Here is a 21428-nt window from a genome sequence, read left to right as displayed (position 1 = left end):
GGAGCTATCTAATGTCTTCCCTCGCTCACATGACCTGTAGATAATATGTCCATGTGTTTTCCTGCAGTTGTAAAACAAACACTTTGGTGATTAAATTTTATGCATCATCACAGTTAACTATTTTCAGAATCTAAGGCCTTTAATCTCCTCCTTTATAAGTCATTTATTCCATTTAGTAACAACTGTTCCTTGACAGAGTAATATATACTGTAATATAATTTTAAAATATCCACAAGTTGTCAGGTTGAGTGGCTGAGAGATTTGTTTAAAGAAATGTGGGCAACATTCTTGTGGTTGGAAAAAATAGGGAGAAAATGAAAGTATTGTTTAAAAGATTTTTTAAAAGCTTGTATTATGAAATGGCTTATAGTTGAGATTTAGAGTCTTTTTCAAAATGAAAACAGTCTAAATTCTAATTCTGTAAATATTGTTTCAATAGAAATCTCTTAAAGAGACAATATTGAAATTAATTTCTGATAATACTTTCTGTGCTCAGTAGACTGTTGACTAATTGAATAAAAAATAAATATAAAAATCTCTTTAAGTATATCAAAATTTACTCTAGATAAAATTTTGTCTTAGTATATACTACTAATATTATACAAATATATCAGAATATGAAATTTTCCATAAGAAAAAAAATTAAGAAAGAATAGAATCACAGACGAGGAAAAGATAAAACAAAATATAATGGAAAAAAATATTTTAAAGGTCTTATTTAAAAAAATATGTTTTTATTGATTTCAGAGAGGAAGGGAAAGGGAGAGAGAGAGAGAGAGAGAGAGAGAGAGAAATATCAACGATGAGAGAGAATCATTGATTGGCTACCTCCTGCATGTCCCACACTGGGGATTGAGCCCGCAATGGGGACATGTGCCCTGATCGAGAATTGAACCATGACTTCCTGGTTCATAGGAATATGCTCAACCACTGGGCAACACTGGTTGGGCTAAGGGGAAAATATTTGATATTGGCTAAAAAAAAGATTGATCTAGTTTCATAAGATTGCAATAGGAAAAGAGGCACATCAAGGGAACATACCAGTCACATCTGTGATGTAGGTGGTCATGGAGCCTGGAAAGAGCAGGGCTAGATTGGTGACTTTAGTTTGTCTAGTTTGATTAGTGCAACTGAAGTAGGAGGGGAGTAGTTAGAAATGTAGAGAAGGTGTATATGTTGATAGATATGTACATTTTTGTGGGTTTTCTTTCTTTCTTTTTTTTTTTTTTAGTAAATCTTATTTTCATATGTGGTATTTGAAATTATTAGCTATATATACTCTCTTTATATATAAACTAGAGGCCCAATGCATGAAGATTTGTGCAAGAATGGGCCTTCCTTCCCCTGGCTGCCAGCACTACCTTCGCTTTGGCCTGGAGCTGCCTTTCTGCCTTCCCACTCTGCCCAGAGGCCTGGAGTGGAATGGGGCAGAATGCCTGAGTCCTGACCCGCCTCTGGATGATAGCACCTGCATATGCAAATTAACCCACCATATTTGTTGGGTTAATTTGCATATACACTCTTGATTGGCTGGTGGACATCATGAAGGTATGGTCAATTTGCATCTTACTCTTTTATTAGTGTAGATACTTATTTCATACTTTAAATCACCAAATGTGCTTCTTAAAAGTTATTTTATTTTTATCAAAATGTATTTTATAAATAGTATAATAAATTAAAAGGATTATATGCCAAAAAACCTCAGCAGTTCCTTTTTCATGCCTCCCCGTACCTTGTCTCTTTCATCAGCAGCAACCAGTTATTTATTCTGGTATTTTCTTTTGTATTTCTAAATAATAATCATCTGCTAATTTTTTAATCACCAGTTTTGACTATTATTCACTAGTTCCCTGTTTGGCAGGTGAAAATTTTTCCTTATTAATAGCTCTATTTCTCTTACCATTTTGTCAGTGTCATCCTGTTGGGAAGATTACTTAATAAATTTTTAAAATTTATATTTTTTTCATTTTTAAGGCAATATAAATAATTACTGCTGAGCTAAAGTTGGGGGAGAAATCAGTTTATTAGAATTAAACAAGAGTCTACCGTTTATCAGAACTCTGAGTCAGAGTCTACATGGGAGCACTCCCAGGTATTGTGAGCCCTGAAGGGGAATATGTGAGCACTGCCCACTTAATCCACACGGATTAGCTTTGTGTGCCATGCCAGCGACCCTGGAGCTCATCTTGTTGCCAAATTGCAGAGCACTCCACGTATTGTGTTTAGTACCTGCATGTTTGAAAATTAGTTCTTATATAAAATAGGTTTGTAGTTGAGTACATGAAACAGTTTATTCCTGTATGACTATTTAATTATTATATTTTCTATGCGAGCAACTATAAACCTACTTTTGCCCCATCTTGTGTATAAAGAAATCCAGCATTTCAGAGGCATTGGAAGATAAATGGCTTGCTAGGAATAAAACATTCATCTTCCCTTTTATCATAGAGCTTCTAACCTTTCTATTGTTTTTATACAATTTTTATTGTTTTATTATTTAAAAGTAGTTAATTATTTTTCTTTGGTCCTTTTCCTGAGAACATGTCATAGTCCCTTTACCAGGCCATCTTCTATCAAAGGATTACAAATTATTTGAGTATAAGTGACTTTCAAATCAATGCTGTTGTTTTCCTTTTTCCCCCCATTATTTTTATTTAAAGAATTTTTATCTTTCTATTGAAGAACATTTGGAAGATACTGAAAATAAGAAATTTATGTATCCTCCAGGGAAAACAAACATATTTTGGTATATGTTCTTCTAGTCTGACCACAAATATACACACAGATTATACGTTCTTTCAACACAGACTTTAAGCATACAGTGTTCCAGATAATTATGTGTATAGATGTTGATATGAATAAAACCAGGTCAATCTCTGTGTCCTGGATTTAAGTTTCATACTGTGACCTTTGGCCAACTTCACTATCCTTAGCAAGCATATCAAAGATTTCTAGTTCATAATTATCTGTGTTCCTTAAAATGTAGCCATAAATATTTTTGTTAGTAACAGCCAGAATGGCATGAAAACCCAGGTAAATATCAAACTAGTGATAGTATTTATTATAAACAATTGTCTTATCATAAAACCACCAAGAGGTATGGCTCCTGGCACTATTGCATTCTTTGTTCCTTTGTTATTTTACCTGATTATCAAATGAAAAAAGTGAGGCATAGAAAAGACAAAGATTTCATGTAGTAGAAAAGACAAAGAGTAGTCAGCATATTCTTTCTGAACTTCGGTTTTTCTGTCTATCGAACTCTCTCCTGAAGGGTCCTAGAGTGGTGAGACCAGAGGCCAGTGGAGGGCGTTCTGCGTTTCTACCTATATTTGTACTTCAGCTAAAGAGGCTGCATTTTATTTGGTTTTATATATTGGACTTCGAAATATATTCAAGTGCAGGAATTACAACACTAACCTAGTTTGGGAATAAAAATCTTGATGAGTGTTTTTGTTTAAAAAAATATATATTTTATTGAGTTTTTACAGAGAGGAAGGGAGAAGGATAGAGAGCTAGAAACATCGATGAGAGAGAAACATTGACCATCTGCCTCCTGCACACCCCCCAGTGGGGATGTGCCCGCAACCAACGTACATGCCCTTGACCGGAATCTAACCTGGGACCTCTCAGTCTGCAGTCTGATGCTCTATCCACTGAGCCAAACCGGTTTCGGCGATGAGTGTTTTTAATAGAACCATGTGTTGGCTTTCCTCTGCAAATAGTTATGATGAATTTTTTTTCGTCTAGAGCACATGTGTCAAACACAAGGCCCACGGGCCAAATCCGTCCCGCCAGGCCTTGCAATGTGGCCCGCACCGCGCTGTCATCACTGCACTCCACTGCGTTTCCATCACAATGACAGTTTATGACTGTTCAGTAAACCATTTGGCCCGCGATTTAGGCTGGATTTTAGATTTTGGCCCCTTCTCTAATTGAGTTCGACACCCCTAGTCTAGAGCAATGATATTTGAGCTCTGTATAGATAGATATTCATTCTCAGTATTTTTGATAAATTAAATAAAATAAACTTATAGAAAAAAGGATTTTGATTAGACTAGTAGGAAATTGTGATAATTTGACATAGACTAAGTTATTATTACTTGCTTGTCAGGAAATTTGAAAAATTAAAAAGGAAAATTATTATGATTTTGATGTTGATATTGTGTAAAATTAGATGATCTGTGAAGATCTATGTGATTGTTTCACTCCTCAAACCTTTACTGAGAATTATGTCAATTTTCAGAAACTGTTCTAATTTTCTTAGTAGTCAACTTTATTGAGCACATATCTAGGTTACAGCAAATATTTTTGATGACTCTGAAATGGAGAGCTGTAATTATCTGAACCAGACCTATCTAGTGCTATTTTTTACAAGTTTGCTCTATCTCTACAAATGTTCCTTTTAAATAACTGGTTTCGTATAGCCATGCTCATCAATATTTCAGCATATTTAACTGCTGGTCTCTTTCTCAGAACTCACATAAACACAATTCAACAGGAAGAGCGGTGAGTCGTGCCACATCTTGCTTTTATAGGAGCCCCAAAGCAGAAGCATATGTCTGTGTTTGCTTTGGGGAGGCTTCCCTGGAAAACAGGAGTTCAGTGAGTTTGCTAAATTGCAATTTTATATGACAGACAGCAAAAAATAAGGCCATGTGTGAAATTAGCCAAACTCTTAAACCTTGTGCATGTCCAAACGGGAACAAAAGTTATAATGCCAGTTTAATTTCCTCAAATATGGATCCCAACATTAAATGAAGTATGCTGCTCACCCACAGCTTTGGATGTGGCCCATGAACACAGCTGCTAATTGTTATATTTTATCGATATTGACGTGTATAAGCCTTTGGGTTATAACCATTGATGCAAAATGAGAAAGAAGCAAACATGTTGGATTATGGTAACATACATGTTTTTAGCTTTGGCTATTTGTGTCATCATTATCCTCCACCCCCAGAACTTAGAAGTTTTAATATGCTGGATTTTCACATAGGGATTAGGAACAGAACTATAATAGTTCTCTGGCTAGTTTCTTATCCTTGCAGACTGTCTTCAATCACTGGGATCATTTCAGAGGCATCCAAGACTCACACTGTTCCCTAATTGTTACCTCTGAGTGAAAGTGCCCATAATTGCATGCCATGGTGAGCCTAGGTATTGTTCTTGTAACTTAGATTCGGTGAAGTGCTTGAGGGAAATTCAGAAGAAGAGAATCATCGACTTCGCCTTGGTGATTCAACATACTGCTTTTTCCTCAATCTCATTTTTGAGAAGTGAACGTAGCCACCTTGAAGCCCCAAGGACTGCTGTTTGAAAGCCTGTTTAACACAGTCAAGTTTAGTTCCACTCTGGGGACTAGGGTGATTTTGTATATTATGAATCATTTGGAATTGGGTTCTCTCTCCCATTTCCCATCATCCCCATTTCTGCCCTATTTGTTATGGTAGCTAAGAACTGCATTTTCTGAAGTGAGACTTCTGAGGTGGCTTTCACAAAACTATATCTTGTTTAATGCTAGAGCCTAAAAAAAAAAAAATGCTAGAGCCTGGAAGATTGTAACTGCCATTTATGTTAGGTTTTTATGTCATGAAGGATGGCAGAGATTGTAATAGGGTCTATTTATATGGCAAGCACCTAGGGACTTTTTTTCATCTAGTTTTCACAGTAACCCAATAAGTATTGTTATTCTTATTTTACAGGTTAAAAAACTAAGGGGGAGAGAGCTTAAGTCACTTGCCCTACAGTGGATAACTAATGGAGGAGCTAGGATAGAATCTAGACAGTCTGTTCTTACCTCTGTAAGATACTGAACATTCCAGCAGCTGCACTACTTATCAAAGTGGCCAAGCTAAGACTTACCGTATTTTTCAGACGATAAGACGCACCGGACCATAAGACGCACCAGTTTTTAGAGAAGGGAAATGAAGAAAAAAAGATTCTGAAACAAATAGTGTCCTAAAATATTTTATGTGCATTAAAACCCAACATCACAGTCATAAACACATGTAATCAACCCTGTAAAGTAAACAGCAGCATTTAAAACCATTTTAGAGCCGGGCAAGCACACAGAGACCACACAGAGCCGGGCAAGTAAAAAAACTTTTTTTTTTAAAGTATATGTGTAGGCTATATTTGGACCATAAGACGCAGGGACTTTTTCCCCCCACTTCTGGGGGAAAAAAAGTGCGTCTTATGGTCCGAAAAATACGGTAGGTGAATTTTTAAAATGTATCTATGTGTTCTATGTTCCTGTGGCCAGTATTAGTACCTGGCTTATTTGCCAGTGTGTCCTGACTCTCTTCTACCTTGTTATAGGTAATGCATTCCTAAGAGAAATGAAAGAAATTAGCTAATATAGACAGATTTTGAGACTGAAAAAGAATTCTGCATGATATGATATAAACTGTTACAAAGGTGTATATGCTCCCCTGAGCTTGAAGGGACCTTATGAGCCAATTGGTCTAGCCTTCTATGAAAAAACCCCCTGAAACACTGTTTCAGCTCCTGTGTGAACTTTTACCCAGACCACACATTCCAAGTAGCAGCACATTTGGAACTGCTTGATCCTGATCTACAACTCTAATGAAGAGAAAATCCTTTTAATTAAGATGCCACTGTTGGTATTCGGCAAGAACATTTTAGAAAAGCAGCCAAAAGAGCTAAATATCAGAATAGTTACAGAAGAAAAGAATTGCAGTTATCTGGAAAGGAATTAGGAACTTTGCTGCCAAAGTTACATAAATACTTTTTCATTTAAATAGTTGATACTTCTGTTTGTTTGTGTGTGTATGTGTTTAAAGATCACAGTATAGAGCACATTGTGTGTTTTTCTATGAAATAGTTCTAATTCTTTGTGAGGTCTCAGGCCCTTCTTTGAATCTAATAAAGGAGAAAGTAAACGTGAGAAGAATCTTCTATTCCCATTCTCTAGAGTTCTCTTAGGGATGCTTAGCACTAACATAAAGGAGCCATTAGATAAAAGGATGTGTTTTTTTACCCCACTAAAGAATCTAATACCTTTCAGATTATTTGTCTTAAGAGTTAGGTGGCCAGTGTGCTCCCACAGGGGGGGTGCCGCTCAGCCAGAAGGGGGCTCACAGCTGGTGAGCGAAGCAGCAGTGGCAGGAGCCTCTTCTGCCTCCATAGCAGCGCTAAGGATGTCTGACTGTTTAGGTCCCTCCCTATGGGCTGCAAGAGGGCACATGCAGTGCTGAGGGAACTTCCTTCCCTCCACCCCCCAGTGCATGAATTTCATGCACGAGGCCTGTAGTAAAAAATATTTCTGACTATATATTGTGATACAAAGTTTGAAAATAGGGGTCTGTGTCAGTGTTACACAATTTGTTGTCTCTGGACATGATACCAGTTTGAACTGTTTGATCCTGATCTACAATGAGATGGGTGCTGAAATTGAGAATAAGCATTTAGAAATTTTTGTAGCAACTTGACATAGCCATAATTTTCAAGCATCTAATCAGTGTATTTGTCCCATTGAAAGATGTTGTAGATCAGTTTGGGTGGTGTTGAACTTGTGTGATGAGTCATATATATTGTGAATTGTGTACTGCTAAGAAGCACTATTCTAAGATCATTTTCTAATATGTTAGACGAGAGGCCCAGTACATGAAATTTGTGTACGGAAGTGAGTATGGGTGTGTGTCCCTTAGCCCAACCTGCACCCTCTCCAATCTGGGACTCCTTGAGGGATGTCTAGGACTGCAGGCTTCCAACCACTTGCCTGCCTGCCTGCCTGCCTGCCTGCCTGCCTGCCTCTCTCTAACTGCTTCTGCCTGTCAGCCTGATCACCCCTTAATTACTCCCCTGCCAGCCTGATTGATACCTAATGCTCCCCTGCCAGCCTCATTGCCCCAAACTGCTCTCCCCTGGTGGTCTGGTTCCCCTCACCAACTTAGTTCTCATTAAATTAAATTAAATTTAGAATTGAGGATGATACTAAAGATAATACTTCTAAACATTAAATGTGAAGTCAGGGGTTCATTATTAAGCAAAGGTAGATCTGGCTTTATCGATGGCTAATATAGCCATATTTGATTATGAATTTTTACATTCCTTGACTCTGAGTCTCCGAATTTTAAGAAAAACTTAAACCCACCCAAAGGTTAAATAAATGGAAAGACTTAAGTTGAGACTATGAAGAATGAAAAGTTTTTCATTTCTGTGCTCTCCACAAGACAACAGACTGACTTGTTTTTCCTAATAAGGCTGTGCTAAATGCTGGAATGCCTGACTTGAAATACTTAAAAATATCCTTTTTACAAAAAATGTTTCCAATTTAATGTGTTTAGCCTAGGCAAGAAAAGAAAAAGAGATATATTTGGAAATAGTTATTAGCAAAGTTTGCCTACAACATTAGCAAGAGAGCATTTATAAATGTGAAACTCAAAGAGCATTCATTATCTTACACTTTGGATATATGAAGAACAAACTAGATAGACATTTTGCTTTTTTCATAAATAGTTGTTTGCCTTGTTATATACTTAAGGTTGGGAGCAAGTTTTTGTCCCTCTCTTCCCCTTCTTAATTATTAAATAGGCTTATACAGTTCAAACATGTATACAGGGCAATTTATTGCTCAAGACTTCATTTAGATTTTATCTTCTTTAATTTGATATTTGAATTTAACTTTCTTACAAAATGAAATACTGTGTTTAGAAATACTTTTCTGTCTCACTTAGGAGTAAAAGACAAGGTCTTTATATGGCATAATGTAGCTTATGTGTTCTGGTTCCCATTTATCTCGCTGGCTTCATCTCTCAGTGTTCCCCCAGCTTTCACTCTCATTCTAGCTCAATTGGCACATTCCTGACTTGGAGATTTTACACTTGCTGTGGTCGGCCTGGAATTCTCTACTTCAGATCTCTGCTCCAGTTTCATCTTATTATGAAGGCTTCTCTGACTCCTTTATATAAAATAATATATTCCTGCCTGTGTTCTGATATATTATACTCATTGTACTCATTACCATGCGACATACTTTGCTTCTTTGTTTTTAGTCTGCCTCTCCCAAGTAGAATGTAAACACCTTCCCAGTAGGGATTTTGTCTGTTTTATTCATTACTGTGGCCCCAGCTCCTACAATAGAGCCTGCTTTGTTAGGGGCTTCATAAATATTTGGGAATTAATAAATAAATTAAATTAGATAAATTAATTTAATGAAAACATATGAAGCACAGAGTGCCCTTGAACTTGAAGGAAATGACATTGGGTATAATAGATATTGGTCAGAGCCCTGGCCAGGTAACTCAGTTGGTTACAGCATTGTCCTTGATATGCCAAGGTTGCAGGTTTGATCCCCAGTCAGAGCACATACAAGAATCAACCAAAGAATGCATAAAGTGGAATAACAAATTAATGTTTCTCTCTCTCTCCCTCCCCCGCCCCTCCTCTCTCTAAAGAACACACCAATCAATAAAAAAAGTACACATTGTTCAGAATGAGAAGGTACTTGAATAAAGTAACTCATGGTAATAGAGAAAGCCAAGTCATAACAAATATGGTGGTTAACAGTAGGTAGATTCTGACAATACGTTAAAGGTGTGTGATTGTTTATAAAGTACAGAGAGATTAAAAATGAATTGAATATTATAAAAATGTATTATTCAATGACCAGGTATATATGTATGTACATTTATGTATGTAGATATATATTCATTGACTAAGTATATGTGAATATATAGCCAAACCAAATAGAAATATCACAGATATTTCTGTAATCTTACATACTCAGTATAACCACTGTATCACAGGGCATTCATCAGCCTGATGTCTGATTCCATCTGGCCTACTGTAGCACATCCCATCAGTAGTTGTAATAGGGGACTATGATTACAGTTTATTTTCCTTAAGACCTCAAGGAAGAGGAGATATAAATATGAGGTTCTTGACATATACCCACAACAATATCCTGTGACATGGTATCTTGGGATCTGATCTGCTTTGCTACTAATATCAGAAGTTGGTTGTTATTTTGTACGGAACGTTGCGTTTCATACACAGATGATGTTCCTTAAGGAACCACAAGCCCCATCCTGCTGGGAAGTGAAGTTATTAGAGATTTCCTGTTGCTATAGGGGAAAATCCTCCTCCTCTTTGGAAAAATAAGGACGGATTGAAGGCTCTTTTTATTTTTTTTTGTGTGTGTAAATTAAGCTTTAATTGGGAATTTTCTGAAGAGCTTAAACTTATTTATGATTATATCACTCAAGCTGTAAAATATGCATTTCTATAAAGAAATAGGTAGATAGATATCTACATATATTCTCTCTATATATCTATATTAACTACATATATACCTATATGTATGTATTATACTAACTTCTGTGTTTACAGCAATCAAACCTAAGATGGCATTCTATAAATAATGTGATAGAAAACAAATAGTTATTAGTTAATAGAAAGTTAACTGTTTGAAACCATTTCTCTCTGAAGTTTCTTACCAAAGTTACTTTTGTGACTTTCAGTTGGATATTATTCCTGGAAGGCAAAGTGCATATAAAGCATCTGAGGGGCTTGGGTTTAAATCCTGGTTCTGCCATTTTTCAGATTCTAAGTTGTGGTCAAATTATTTTACCTACTTTAGCTTTTCTTTCCTATATATAAAATGACAACAATACTACATTCTCAGGAAGAATATTTTCTCGTCAATTTTGAGTTTGTTGTTATTTTCTCTTGAAACAGCTTGGTGGATAATTTGGTTTGAATATAACAGTATATAATTAGAAACAAAATACTTTCCAGAACTCCAGGGCCAAATCTACATAAGGGGTCAGAAGACAATGTCTGCCATTGCTTATTTTGTGCCCATCACTCTGCTAGGTGTGTTGTATCCAAGACCTTGTTGCACCCTCAAAACAATTCTGCAAGAGAGGGAATACTATCCTCATTGTAACAACAAAGAAAACTTTGGAGTAGCTAAGTTATTTTGTTGTTAACCTAGACTTGCAGCCTCCATATAGCTATTTCTCCTATTTCTTAAGAATTCCTCTATATGAAAGGTAGGCTCTGTTCTTTAAGATTCTATGCTTTTCCTAAAATGAAGAAGAAAAAAGTAGACAAACATCAGGTTATGAATTGTGCCTGCATATACCATTTTTTTTGCATATAATACTTTCATCCTATTCTCAAGCATTTAACCATTATCAAGGTTTTCCTGAAGTCTAAAAATCCAGCCTATGTATTTGTTTTGTTATTAATGCCTACTCTCCTAATATGAATCTATACCACATTCATAGCTCATTGGCATTTTATAGTGTCATGAAAGAGCCAGAAAATTGTATATCTATAAATGGAACTAATTTTTCACAGGCAGTTTATTTGCTTTGTAAACGATTATTTTCCTATCAGTAATGAAATACTATTCAGAAAATGCAACTCAAGTATTATAATCTATGTCTAATGTGAACTAAAGTATATAGTTTTGGTCAAAAAGAAAGGGAAAGACATTATTATACTTTACAGCTTCCTATACAGAATGCATGTGCATCCCTTTTAGTTGTTATTTTAGGATTTAAAAAAACCTCAATTACAAAATTAACTAATGGTTCTATTTCTAATACATAGAAGCAGAAGATGCAAAGGATTTCAGTAGCCTTTATCATTATTAGGAAGTGAAGTGAGGTGCTGAGTCAAAGAGTTAAAAATAGTGCTTAAATGTCATCTTCAAACCAATAATATTAAATCTCTCCCTTTACCAGGTTTCGATGTCAGTGTTGGGTAGTTTGGAAGTTTAGTTGGATCATTCACTTGCAAGTAGTATACGAAAGTCTGAGGTAGAGGAGTTAAGAGGAATTAAAAGGTTCTGCCATGCAACCACAGAAAGAATAATGGGAAGTTAAACTCATTTTCTGAACAAATTATAATTAGGGTTTTTTTCATTCTGCAGAATGATTATTAGGTGTAGAGTCCAAAAGAGCTATGGTCATGGACTATATCCCAGAAAGTTTGTTATAATCAACACTATAAAATGACCTAAACCAGGGGCTGGTAAATTAGGACCTACAGGACAAACCTAGCCTCCTGACTATTTTTATAAATAGTTTTACCAATAGGTTTTATTGGAATATAACCATGTTCACCTATTTAGAGTTTTTCTGTTATTTTTTCTTGTTAGAATGGCAGAGCTGAGTAGTTGAATTCAGATCCTGAGACCCACAAAGCCTAAATATTGACTATCTGGACTTCTACAAAGTTATCCATTTCTTAACAATGGGACATGTAAAATAGATTCCTTATAACAACCTTTGTTAAAATAGTATTTTCATTGTAGAGGAACTTTACCCAGATAAGAATGAATTATCTTAAACTTTGAATTTTCTTTTATTTAATCTTGAACACATCTAAAATATTATCTATAATAATTGCTTCAACAGTTTTTTTTATAGAAATTATTTTATAAATACTAGTTCTAAAAAATGTTTTACCCCACCCTCTTAAATGATTCTGAGCTTATTTTAAATGTGGACATAAGACATAATTGACAGATAAAACTTTCTTCCCTGATAAAAATGTTCTTGTGGACATAAATGTTGATTAAAAATAAAGTTCTAAAATCAAGTAGAATAATGTGAAATTTTGCATTTATCACTATTGAAACTATCTTACTTATTGGCTTATTATCTGTCTCCTCCATTAGAATAAAGATTCAGACAGTGACCTTTTTTGACTTGTCTACCACAGTATTCCTAAACCCTGGAACAGGGCCCATGGATCAACAAATACTGATGACTGTACAGATAGAAGGATGATCTCAAGTGAAGGATGCCAAGTAATATATACTGAGTGGCCAGATTATTATGATCTCTGAATGCATAATAATCTGACCACTCAGTGCATATCCTATATAATAAAAGGCTAATATGCAAATTGCCCCCTTGACCAGAGTTTGACCAGCAGGCAGGCCGGTCAACTGCCCATGTCCCCTCCCCCTGGCTAGACCCCACCCATGAACAAATTCATGCACCAGGCCTGCCTCTCTCTTTATCTATATCCATATATCTATATCTATATATCTATATCTATATCTCTATCATAGATCTATATCTATATATCTATATATCTATATATCTGTACCTATACCTATACCTATACCTATACATATACATAAACATACTGAATGGCCAGACTATTATGCATTCAGATTTCATAATAATCTGGTCACTCAGTGTATAAAACTGTCACCAAAACTAGTTATTTAAATTAACCAGTATTCAGTGTACATTTCTGAAGATCTTAATAGCATTGAATTGGTGAATTTCAACCATCTATAATAATAAAAACATAATATGCTAATTAGACCTGATAGCCAAAAATCCTTCTGGACCTCCTTCCGGATGAAGCCCCTTGCATGAATTGCGTGTATTGGGCCTCTAGTAGAAAATAGAACAGTATACCACAAGAGAAAAAAGTGTTTGTTAATTTGTTGGCTCTTGTTGGGTGAGATAGATATATTAGAGGGAGGATTATGTAAATAGATATATTAGAGGGAGGATTATGTAGACAAACTTTTTAGTGGTCAAGTTATTTAACACTTCTAGGCTTTATTTCTGAAATGTAAGTGATATATTATGCATAAGGCCTTTAATTCAGCATTGAGCCTCTAGTAAGACCCCAATAAATGGTAGCTATAATGCTGATGCTGTCATTATTTGTATGATGGGAAATATCAATACTTTATTTTAAATTTTGCCTAAGGTTCCCTTGTCTACTCCCCCTTCCTCCCCTCTGCATCCCCCCCTCCCCCCCGAAAATAGTGTAACCATGTGGATTAGGGAAGCTCATTGGTGTCTTTCTTCTTTCTTCCCTCTCATCCTCTCTGGGTTTCAGAATTGGTTGATGAAAATTTCTCCTCAAACCCCATTAACCTGAAAAGGATCTTTAAAACAGAAGCCTTTTCCCTTACCATGGGAAATAATTATCAAGTAGCAGCTGCCTGCTCTGGATATAGCAGATCCACACGCAGTTTCCAGCCAAACCCACGCAGAGATGGGCTTGAGCAATTCCCTTGCTCTTTCCTCTTACAGTCTTTATCCCACTCTTCAAAGTCTGTCTAGTTTGGCTTATTTCTTTCTCTCTGGAGGGGAAAAATGTACTTCATTAGTTCCCATTATAAGACAGGAAAGATGCAAACAATGAAAGAGAAAGAGAGACTCTGTGTATGGGTGCCTGTGTATGTGATAAGTATAATTTTTTATAAGCTGAAAGGTGCTTATACATAACTGTTTTGCACTTTTGCTTATGGAAAACATAATCTTCACATATTCTCAAGTTATATATATATATAAAAAGCCACTGGTACTTTGACATGTGATTTAAATGTTTAAGGTTTAAGTTTTTAGGAAAGTAGACTGATTGGAAGTACAATAAAATATGGGGAAATTGTATAAAGAGACATCCCTCTGCACACTTGAGTGCTTACTTTTTCCCTTCTGGAGTTGCTTTGTTATTGCAAATTGACAACTTTGCAATTAAAGTGATTAATGATGTACCCTAGTGTTTATGGGTCCTGAGGTCACTGAGCCCAAAGATGGCCATACTGTGGGAAACTTAGATAGAGCTCATCTCACAGAAGATGAACAAAAATCCTCCTCTTTTCTGAACAATTGTTTATGAGTTAAGTATATTAGATATGGTTGAAAGAGTTACGAAGACATAATGAGTAATGTGAATAACCTTTATCAGTCTAGTTTTGTTGCTTAATTCCTCATTCTTAAAGACTAATGTGGCCATTCATTGGCTACTTTATTAACTAAAACATGTTACTTTATAAAGCAGTATTAAAATGCATTTATTAATGAAAAATATAACTTAAATATAACACCATTCATTGGGTGGTTGGTTCCTTTGAATCTTGTCCTGGATAGAACTATTGCTTATTTATGGCATCATTTTTCCTATACATTATTCTAACCACAATTCTAGTTTTTAATATGATCTTTTATAACTTAGAACTCCTTTCAACTGTTCAGCCAGAAGTTCTGAAACTGGTTGTAATGTATCAGGGATTTTTATTTTGGATACCATTCTTATAAAAATCAATCAGCTTTCAAAATAGATTGTTCTAGCCACAGTGACGTCTTTGTTCTTTAAATTCCATGAGCTGAGGATAGGCCTGAGCCAAGGCAGTAGGCTCTCACCATTATGGCTTACTCCTGTACAGTGGCTTCACACTAAGGAAGAGAGAACAATGAGCAAATTGTTGAGTTCATGGCACTAAGCCATGGCCAGGATCTCTGCTGGTTTGAAACACACACTACACAAAAGTGGCTTGTGATGATCATGGCGGTTGAAAGGAAGATATATTATCCCATTACATATTTCCCAGGATTAGAAAAGAAAAATGTAGGAATACTTTTTAACAATTATAGCTTATTATTCAAACTTTATTTCTTTAAAAGTCTATTAAAAGTGGACCCTAAGAAAGGAGACAACTCCTAAGAAGGGCTCCTCATGGCTAACTGGGCTCAAATTAAAAATAAACAGAGAGCTTAGCAGCCCTTTCTACACAGAGGTCTCTCATACAAACTGCGCTTCAGAGAGAAGTCTGCATTGAACTACTAGTACTTGCCTGTGCATTAAATTTCCTGCCTGCACTGTGTTTCTGCCATCTGAGCCAGTCCTTATAAAGGAGCTCCTAGGATCCTATTTCAACTAATAGGACCGAGGCTTTCCCCATCCATTCTGAGCTGCTTAGCTATGTCCCCCATCAGCCAATGAGCGTGACTCCATTATGACCAATCAGGACAGTGCCTTTTGGACCAATCAAACGGCAAGGATATGAAGCCCTCATTTGCACAGTGACAGACCAAGCAGGGACGAGGGGGGAGGGGGTGGCTTCTGTCTATGTTAAGTCAGGCCCCTCTGGGTTTGAGTGCACTTTCCACTGAAGACTGTGTTTCCCAGGCTGGAGCTGAAACACCCAACATGTCTCGCTGGAACAGAGCAGAGCAGACCAGTACAGGCAGGAGTAGACAGGCACAGATGGAGCAGACCAGTGCACAATAAAGCAGACTTGTGAGGAGCAGAGCAGAGTTGTCTAGCCAGAGAGAGGGACATCATAGCCACAACCATGCTATATCACAAATGAGCTGTTTTACACTGAATAAAATTTCATTCTTCACCGCATCCCAAATTGGAGATCCCTGTTGGTGTTGAATTGGCAAAATTACCATAAAATCAGGTGACAAAAAGTGTTTGCTTTTAAGTAATCTATGACATTTAAGTAAAGGAGCAGATGCTCAATATATTTTTTCTAGAAAGACAACTATAAATTTTTTAATTTTGAGAAATAGTTTTCTTTATTCTTTTTATATTTAAATTGATTTTTGATTTTTTGATTTTATTGATTTTTCACAGAGAGGAAGAGAGAGGGATAGAGAGTCAGAAAAATCGATGAGAGAGAATCATCAATCAGCTGCCTCTTGCACACCCCCATGGGGGATGTGCCCGCAACCAAGGTACATGCCTTTGACTGGAATCGAACCTGGGACCTTTCAGTCCACAGGCTGATGCTTTATCCACTGAGCCAAACTGCCTTTGGCTCTTTATTCATATATTATGATTTTAGTTTCATGAAGGAAGTGGGACTTTCCTTCTTAAACATTGATTAAATTATGCACATAGTCTTTGGGTATCGTATTAAAGTTTGAGAAAGTACTAGTTGGATAAGAATGATATTCTAAGTTTATGGGTTGTAATATTTCTTTCCCTTAATTTTATCCCCTTCTGGAAGACCTGAGTAAACAGTTCAGACTTACATATATTTATTTTCTCTTAACTAACATTTCCTAGAGAATTTTTTTTTAACTTCCTAACTTCATTCTTGTAAAGGGTTTCTTGAATGAGTATTCTAAATAAATAAGCATTCCATACTTAAATGGGTATGGACAACAATCCACAGTATTTTCTTCTGTAGGCATTTAAAGGCTCTGAGAAGTCATGTTGCTTAGATGCTTTTGTAACTTCAAGTTTTCCAAACATCTTTGAAAACAGAACCTTTTTATTTATTTTGTGTTTTGGAAAGTAGTTTTCTGCTAAGCAAGCTTAGAGAAATAGTCTTACTTATAAAAAGTAGCACATGTGTATTGTATAAAATATGGAAAACACACACAAAAGAGAAGAAACAAATATTATTCATAGGGAGCCTCTATTAAAATGTTGATGTGTTTCCATCCCCTTTTCCTTTTTGCAGTATTCATGCTGTATGTGCTATATCTTCCTTTTTTCACTTGACATTATAAATAAAACATGTTATCATAATTCAGAATTCTTTCTGAGAATGACTTTAGTCATTGTATACTGATTCATCATACGTTTTTATTAAGTTAAACATTTGCTCATGGTGTAATTAGTTGTTTTTAATTATAGGATCAAATCTTTTTATACATAAGTATTTTCCATATTTCAGATTATTTCCTTATGATAGATTCCCAGAAGTTGATTATTATATCAAAAGTCATGAGTTTTTTTGTAAATAAATGCCAAATTAGTTTCCAAAAGAATCATAAGATACATAGTTCTTCCAGCAACTTATAGCATTATTTGCACAAGCATTGTGTATTAACATTGAAACCAATCTATGATAATGAAAGTGTAATGTGCTAATTAGACTGGGCACCCTTTAAGATGACCTTCCTGATGAGCCGGGGCTGGAGGGAAGCCTCGGGCCTGGGTGCCAGAGGGAAGCTGGTGCCGGCAGCCGGGAGAAGGAAGGCCCACTCTTGCATGAATTTTGTGCAAAGGCCTCTAGTCCTTACATATTTGAAAGTAAAAATCTTTTTATTTTTTTATTCTGTGATAATTAGTAAAGTTTTTTTTTTAAATACTAGTGTTATTACAATCTAATTTTGCAGATTTTACTTTTCCTATTTTCTTAATTTCCTTAACCACAATAGTTTGTGTCATAAGAGTATGCAAATTTTTAAGATTTTTGTAGTCGACTGATATTTTAAAATATAATTAATGTATGTTATAGATTTTATGTACATAATCTGTGTGTCAGAATGTTTTTCCATCCCTAACCGTTTTTGGCTCAGTAGATAGAGCGTCAGCCTGTGGACTGAAGGGTCCCAGGTTCGATTCTGGTCAAGGGCATGTACTTTGATTGTGGGCACATTCCTCAGTAGGGGATGTGCAGGAGGCAGCTGATCAATATTTCTAACTCTCTATCCCTTTTCCTTCCTCTCTGTAAAAAAATCAGTAAAATATATTTTAAAAAAACATTTTTCCAAATATTTTTAATGTGGAAGGATTGACTTACTCTGTTTACTCCAAGAAGCAAAACAACACACACAAATGAAGGCCAGTTTATTTATTTATTTATTTTTAATATATTTTATTGAATTTATACAGAGAGGAAAAGAGAGAGATAGAGAGTTAGAAACATCGATGAGAGAGAATCATCGATCAGCTGCCTCTTGCACACCCCCTACTGGGGATGTGCCCGCAACCAAGGTACATGCCCTTGACCGGAATGAAACCTGGGACCTTGCAGTCCCCAAGCCGACGCTCTATCCACTGAGCCAAACCGGTTTCGGCTGAAGGCCAGTTTAAACAAAAATGTTCAGGAAATACATGGCTTAAATTGTGAGCACCTGCAAACATTCAAGCTGAGGTCAGATGAGTACCTGATTGGCAATGTGATAAAGTAGCACTAAAGAACCTTCCAGGTTTCAATGATTCTATGAGTAATTTTGTGGTTATTTAAAAATTTAAACCAACAGAACTAATTTTTATCGCATCTGGTGTCAGCCATTTTATTTGACATTTAATTGTAAGTTAGTTTATGTTTTTTCTATAAAACGGTTGTGTTTTTAATGTGTAATGGACTCAATCCTGGAGTTTTCAGGGCACGTTGCCCTTCTTTTCTCTGATTACTTGTCTTAGTTCATGTCACTACAGTAGTAAAACCTTATTAGAAGGAAGGAAGGGAAAACAGATTTAAGCCTTTGATTTATAATTTTTTTGTGAATTTAAAATTCCAAACAGTATTTTTGTGGAACTTTCAATGCGTAAAGTGTATCAGGACTTATTGTTATTGTATTCTTCTTAAAAAAAAATAATGAAAACTAACAATTATGTGGCTTTTGCTGTTGTTGCTAACGTTGTTTAAATAAGAAGAAATATCTGGTCCAGCCAGCATGGCTCACTGGTTGAGCGTGGACCTACGAACCCCGGAAAAACGGTTCCATTTTCGGTCAGGGCACATGCCTAGGTTGTGGGCTTGATCCCCGGTATAGGGAATACAGGAGGCAGCCAATCAATGAGTCTTTCTCATCATTGATATTTCTTTCTCTCCCTCTCCCTCCCTCTCTGAAATCAAACATTTTTATTTTATTTTTTTAAAGAAGAAACATCTGGAAAAAAATGAGATTTTATTTTTTATATATATAACCTGTGCTTTTTATTCTATTTGTAAACATGTTCTTTTTCATAAACTGTTTTTATGTTGCTAGAAAAGTTTAAGTGTCCAGAAGTAAAAATGGGATACCATCGTCTCTATTATAGCAAACTGTCAGTAATGCCTTGGGTGCTTTTAATATAGATCCTTTGTGATTTGCAGCCTATTGTGAAATTTCAGTGAAAGGAAGATTCCGTTGTTCTGTACTGAACTTGTTTCCTTTGCTTGTTATAATGACCTTCTGAGCTAAAAGAGAAACTTGAGAGTATGAATGGAAAGTCTGCCTAAGAGTACACATGGAAAGTTATGCAATTGTATATAATTCTATATAACCATAACCAAGTGTTTGCATCTATTCTGGCCATTCCTTAGCTTAGCCAATTATTCAGTCAGTGCTTGCCCCAGCTAACCAAATTAGATATTGGAAAAAATCAGTTGCTGCTAACATGTTTGGAGTTCGTTACTAAGTTATGCTCACAGAGACCAATTACACTTCGCTGGCATCTTCTTTCTCTATAAGTAAAACAGTCTCATAGTTTGTAGTTTAAAATTATTACTCGTTTACTTACTATAATTATTTTTCTTGAATTTTGCACTTCATGGCTTGTCCTCAGGCTTGTGTGATGGAAGAGCCCAACTGCTTATTAAACATAACATGTACCTAATGCTGGGTAAAAAGCCTTTAAATCATTAGATGCGTTCCCAATCATTTAGTTACTTTCCTTGACTAGTGGCCTCAGCTCCATCCTAATAAGTAATTTATTCACTCTAACTTTGAAGTCCCTCATCTAAAATGTCAGGATAATGACGGTTTCCACTTGGTTATTTTTTATGATTGCATGAGATAATTCCTGTAAATCAATTATTACTACTATTAATCCACACTAACCAAAGGAACGGTAATAATACAAAAAGCATATATTAAAAATAATTAATTTGGATTTAGAAATAGTGAAGTCTATTTTGTACATGAATTTTTGTCCTACTTTCTTGCTCTCTCTTTTAACACTCATTACTCTTTCATGGCAGGTATAGTACTGACAGAAACAAATGGTACATGGTCATCACCTTTGCTGAAATTATAGCTTAAAGAACTTACAGTTTAATATCAAGAGTAAACTTGGATAAGCAGAGAAGAATCTGAATGCAAAATAAATATTTATTTGGTAACTCAGTTCAACCTGAGTTTATTCAGTATCTTCACAAAGAGGCCAATATCCTATGGATGGTTTCATGGATGTGAGGGGAAAAGGCAGATACTATTGGAGATGATTCAGATGATGTTTCAGGAGCCACTCAAGGATCAAAAAGTCACATTTATTATCCTTGCCCTTTGAAGATTAAACTTGCGTGCAGTAGTAAACATGATTGGTGTTTGTCTTTCCTCATTTGAGTGTGTAGAGAACTAATGAATGTAGAGGAATTATTGGATCTTGCAGCATTTGAGTTTTATAAACTAATTAGTAGATTGTGAATAGTCAAAAATAATGAGTTATAAGACTGTAAATTCTGATTATTTAGTATATTAAGGTATTTAATAACAAATTCCATTAATAAGTTTGTAACAGTTCATGTTTCTTATTTTTTTTCTCTTCTTTTTCCCCCAGAGCATCTGCTACATCCAGGCCAGAACCAGTACCTGTTCAAAAGGTGTGTTTCTAACCTATTGTCACTAGGCTACCATTTGATAGTCCCTCCTGAAATACTCTAATTTCCATTCCTTTCTCACGCCATACTGACAATGTATAGTTTCAATACAGTTTTCCTTACAGTTCTTTTCCTTTAAAGATGATGGGAAAATGGAAATCAATACATACAGAATTACAATCTTTCTAATTATATTTTAAAACATTTTTCCAGTATTATGTATTTTTAATGACTTATATACAAAATTTTTACATTACTTTTAACTTGCTAGTTTTTATTCATATATTCTAAAGATAATAAATGTTTACTAAAAATGAATATTATAAGTTCTTAATCTTATTTTATTCATAATATTAATAAGTTTTAA

General features: G+C 35.4%; 1 protein-coding gene across 12 annotated transcripts in view; it reads left to right on the top strand.

Moving 5' to 3' along the window:
* PDLIM5 (PDZ and LIM domain 5) overlaps positions 1-21428 on the top strand; it is a 197633-nt gene that overhangs the window by 94957 nt on the left and 81248 nt on the right. For 11 of the 12 annotated variants that reach the window (XM_036411320.2, XM_036411311.2, XM_036411295.2 and 8 more), the window contains one exon: positions 21022-21064. In XM_036411320.2, coding sequence (XP_036267213.1) covers positions 21022-21064 — 43 coding nt within the window. Of the gene's footprint in view, positions 1-12673; positions 12785-21021; positions 21065-21428 lie in introns of those variants that run through there. The other variant, XM_036411339.2, reaches the window with a different exon arrangement.

The sequence above is a fragment of the Pipistrellus kuhlii genome, unplaced genomic scaffold (assembly GCF_014108245.1).
Source record: "Pipistrellus kuhlii isolate mPipKuh1 unplaced genomic scaffold, mPipKuh1.p scaffold_m20_p_1, whole genome shotgun sequence".
In the NCBI taxonomy this organism is placed as follows: Eukaryota; Metazoa; Chordata; class Mammalia; order Chiroptera; family Vespertilionidae; genus Pipistrellus; species Pipistrellus kuhlii.
Note: the sequence above shows the minus strand (reverse complement) of the source record. Positions and strands in the feature narration are given on the sequence as shown.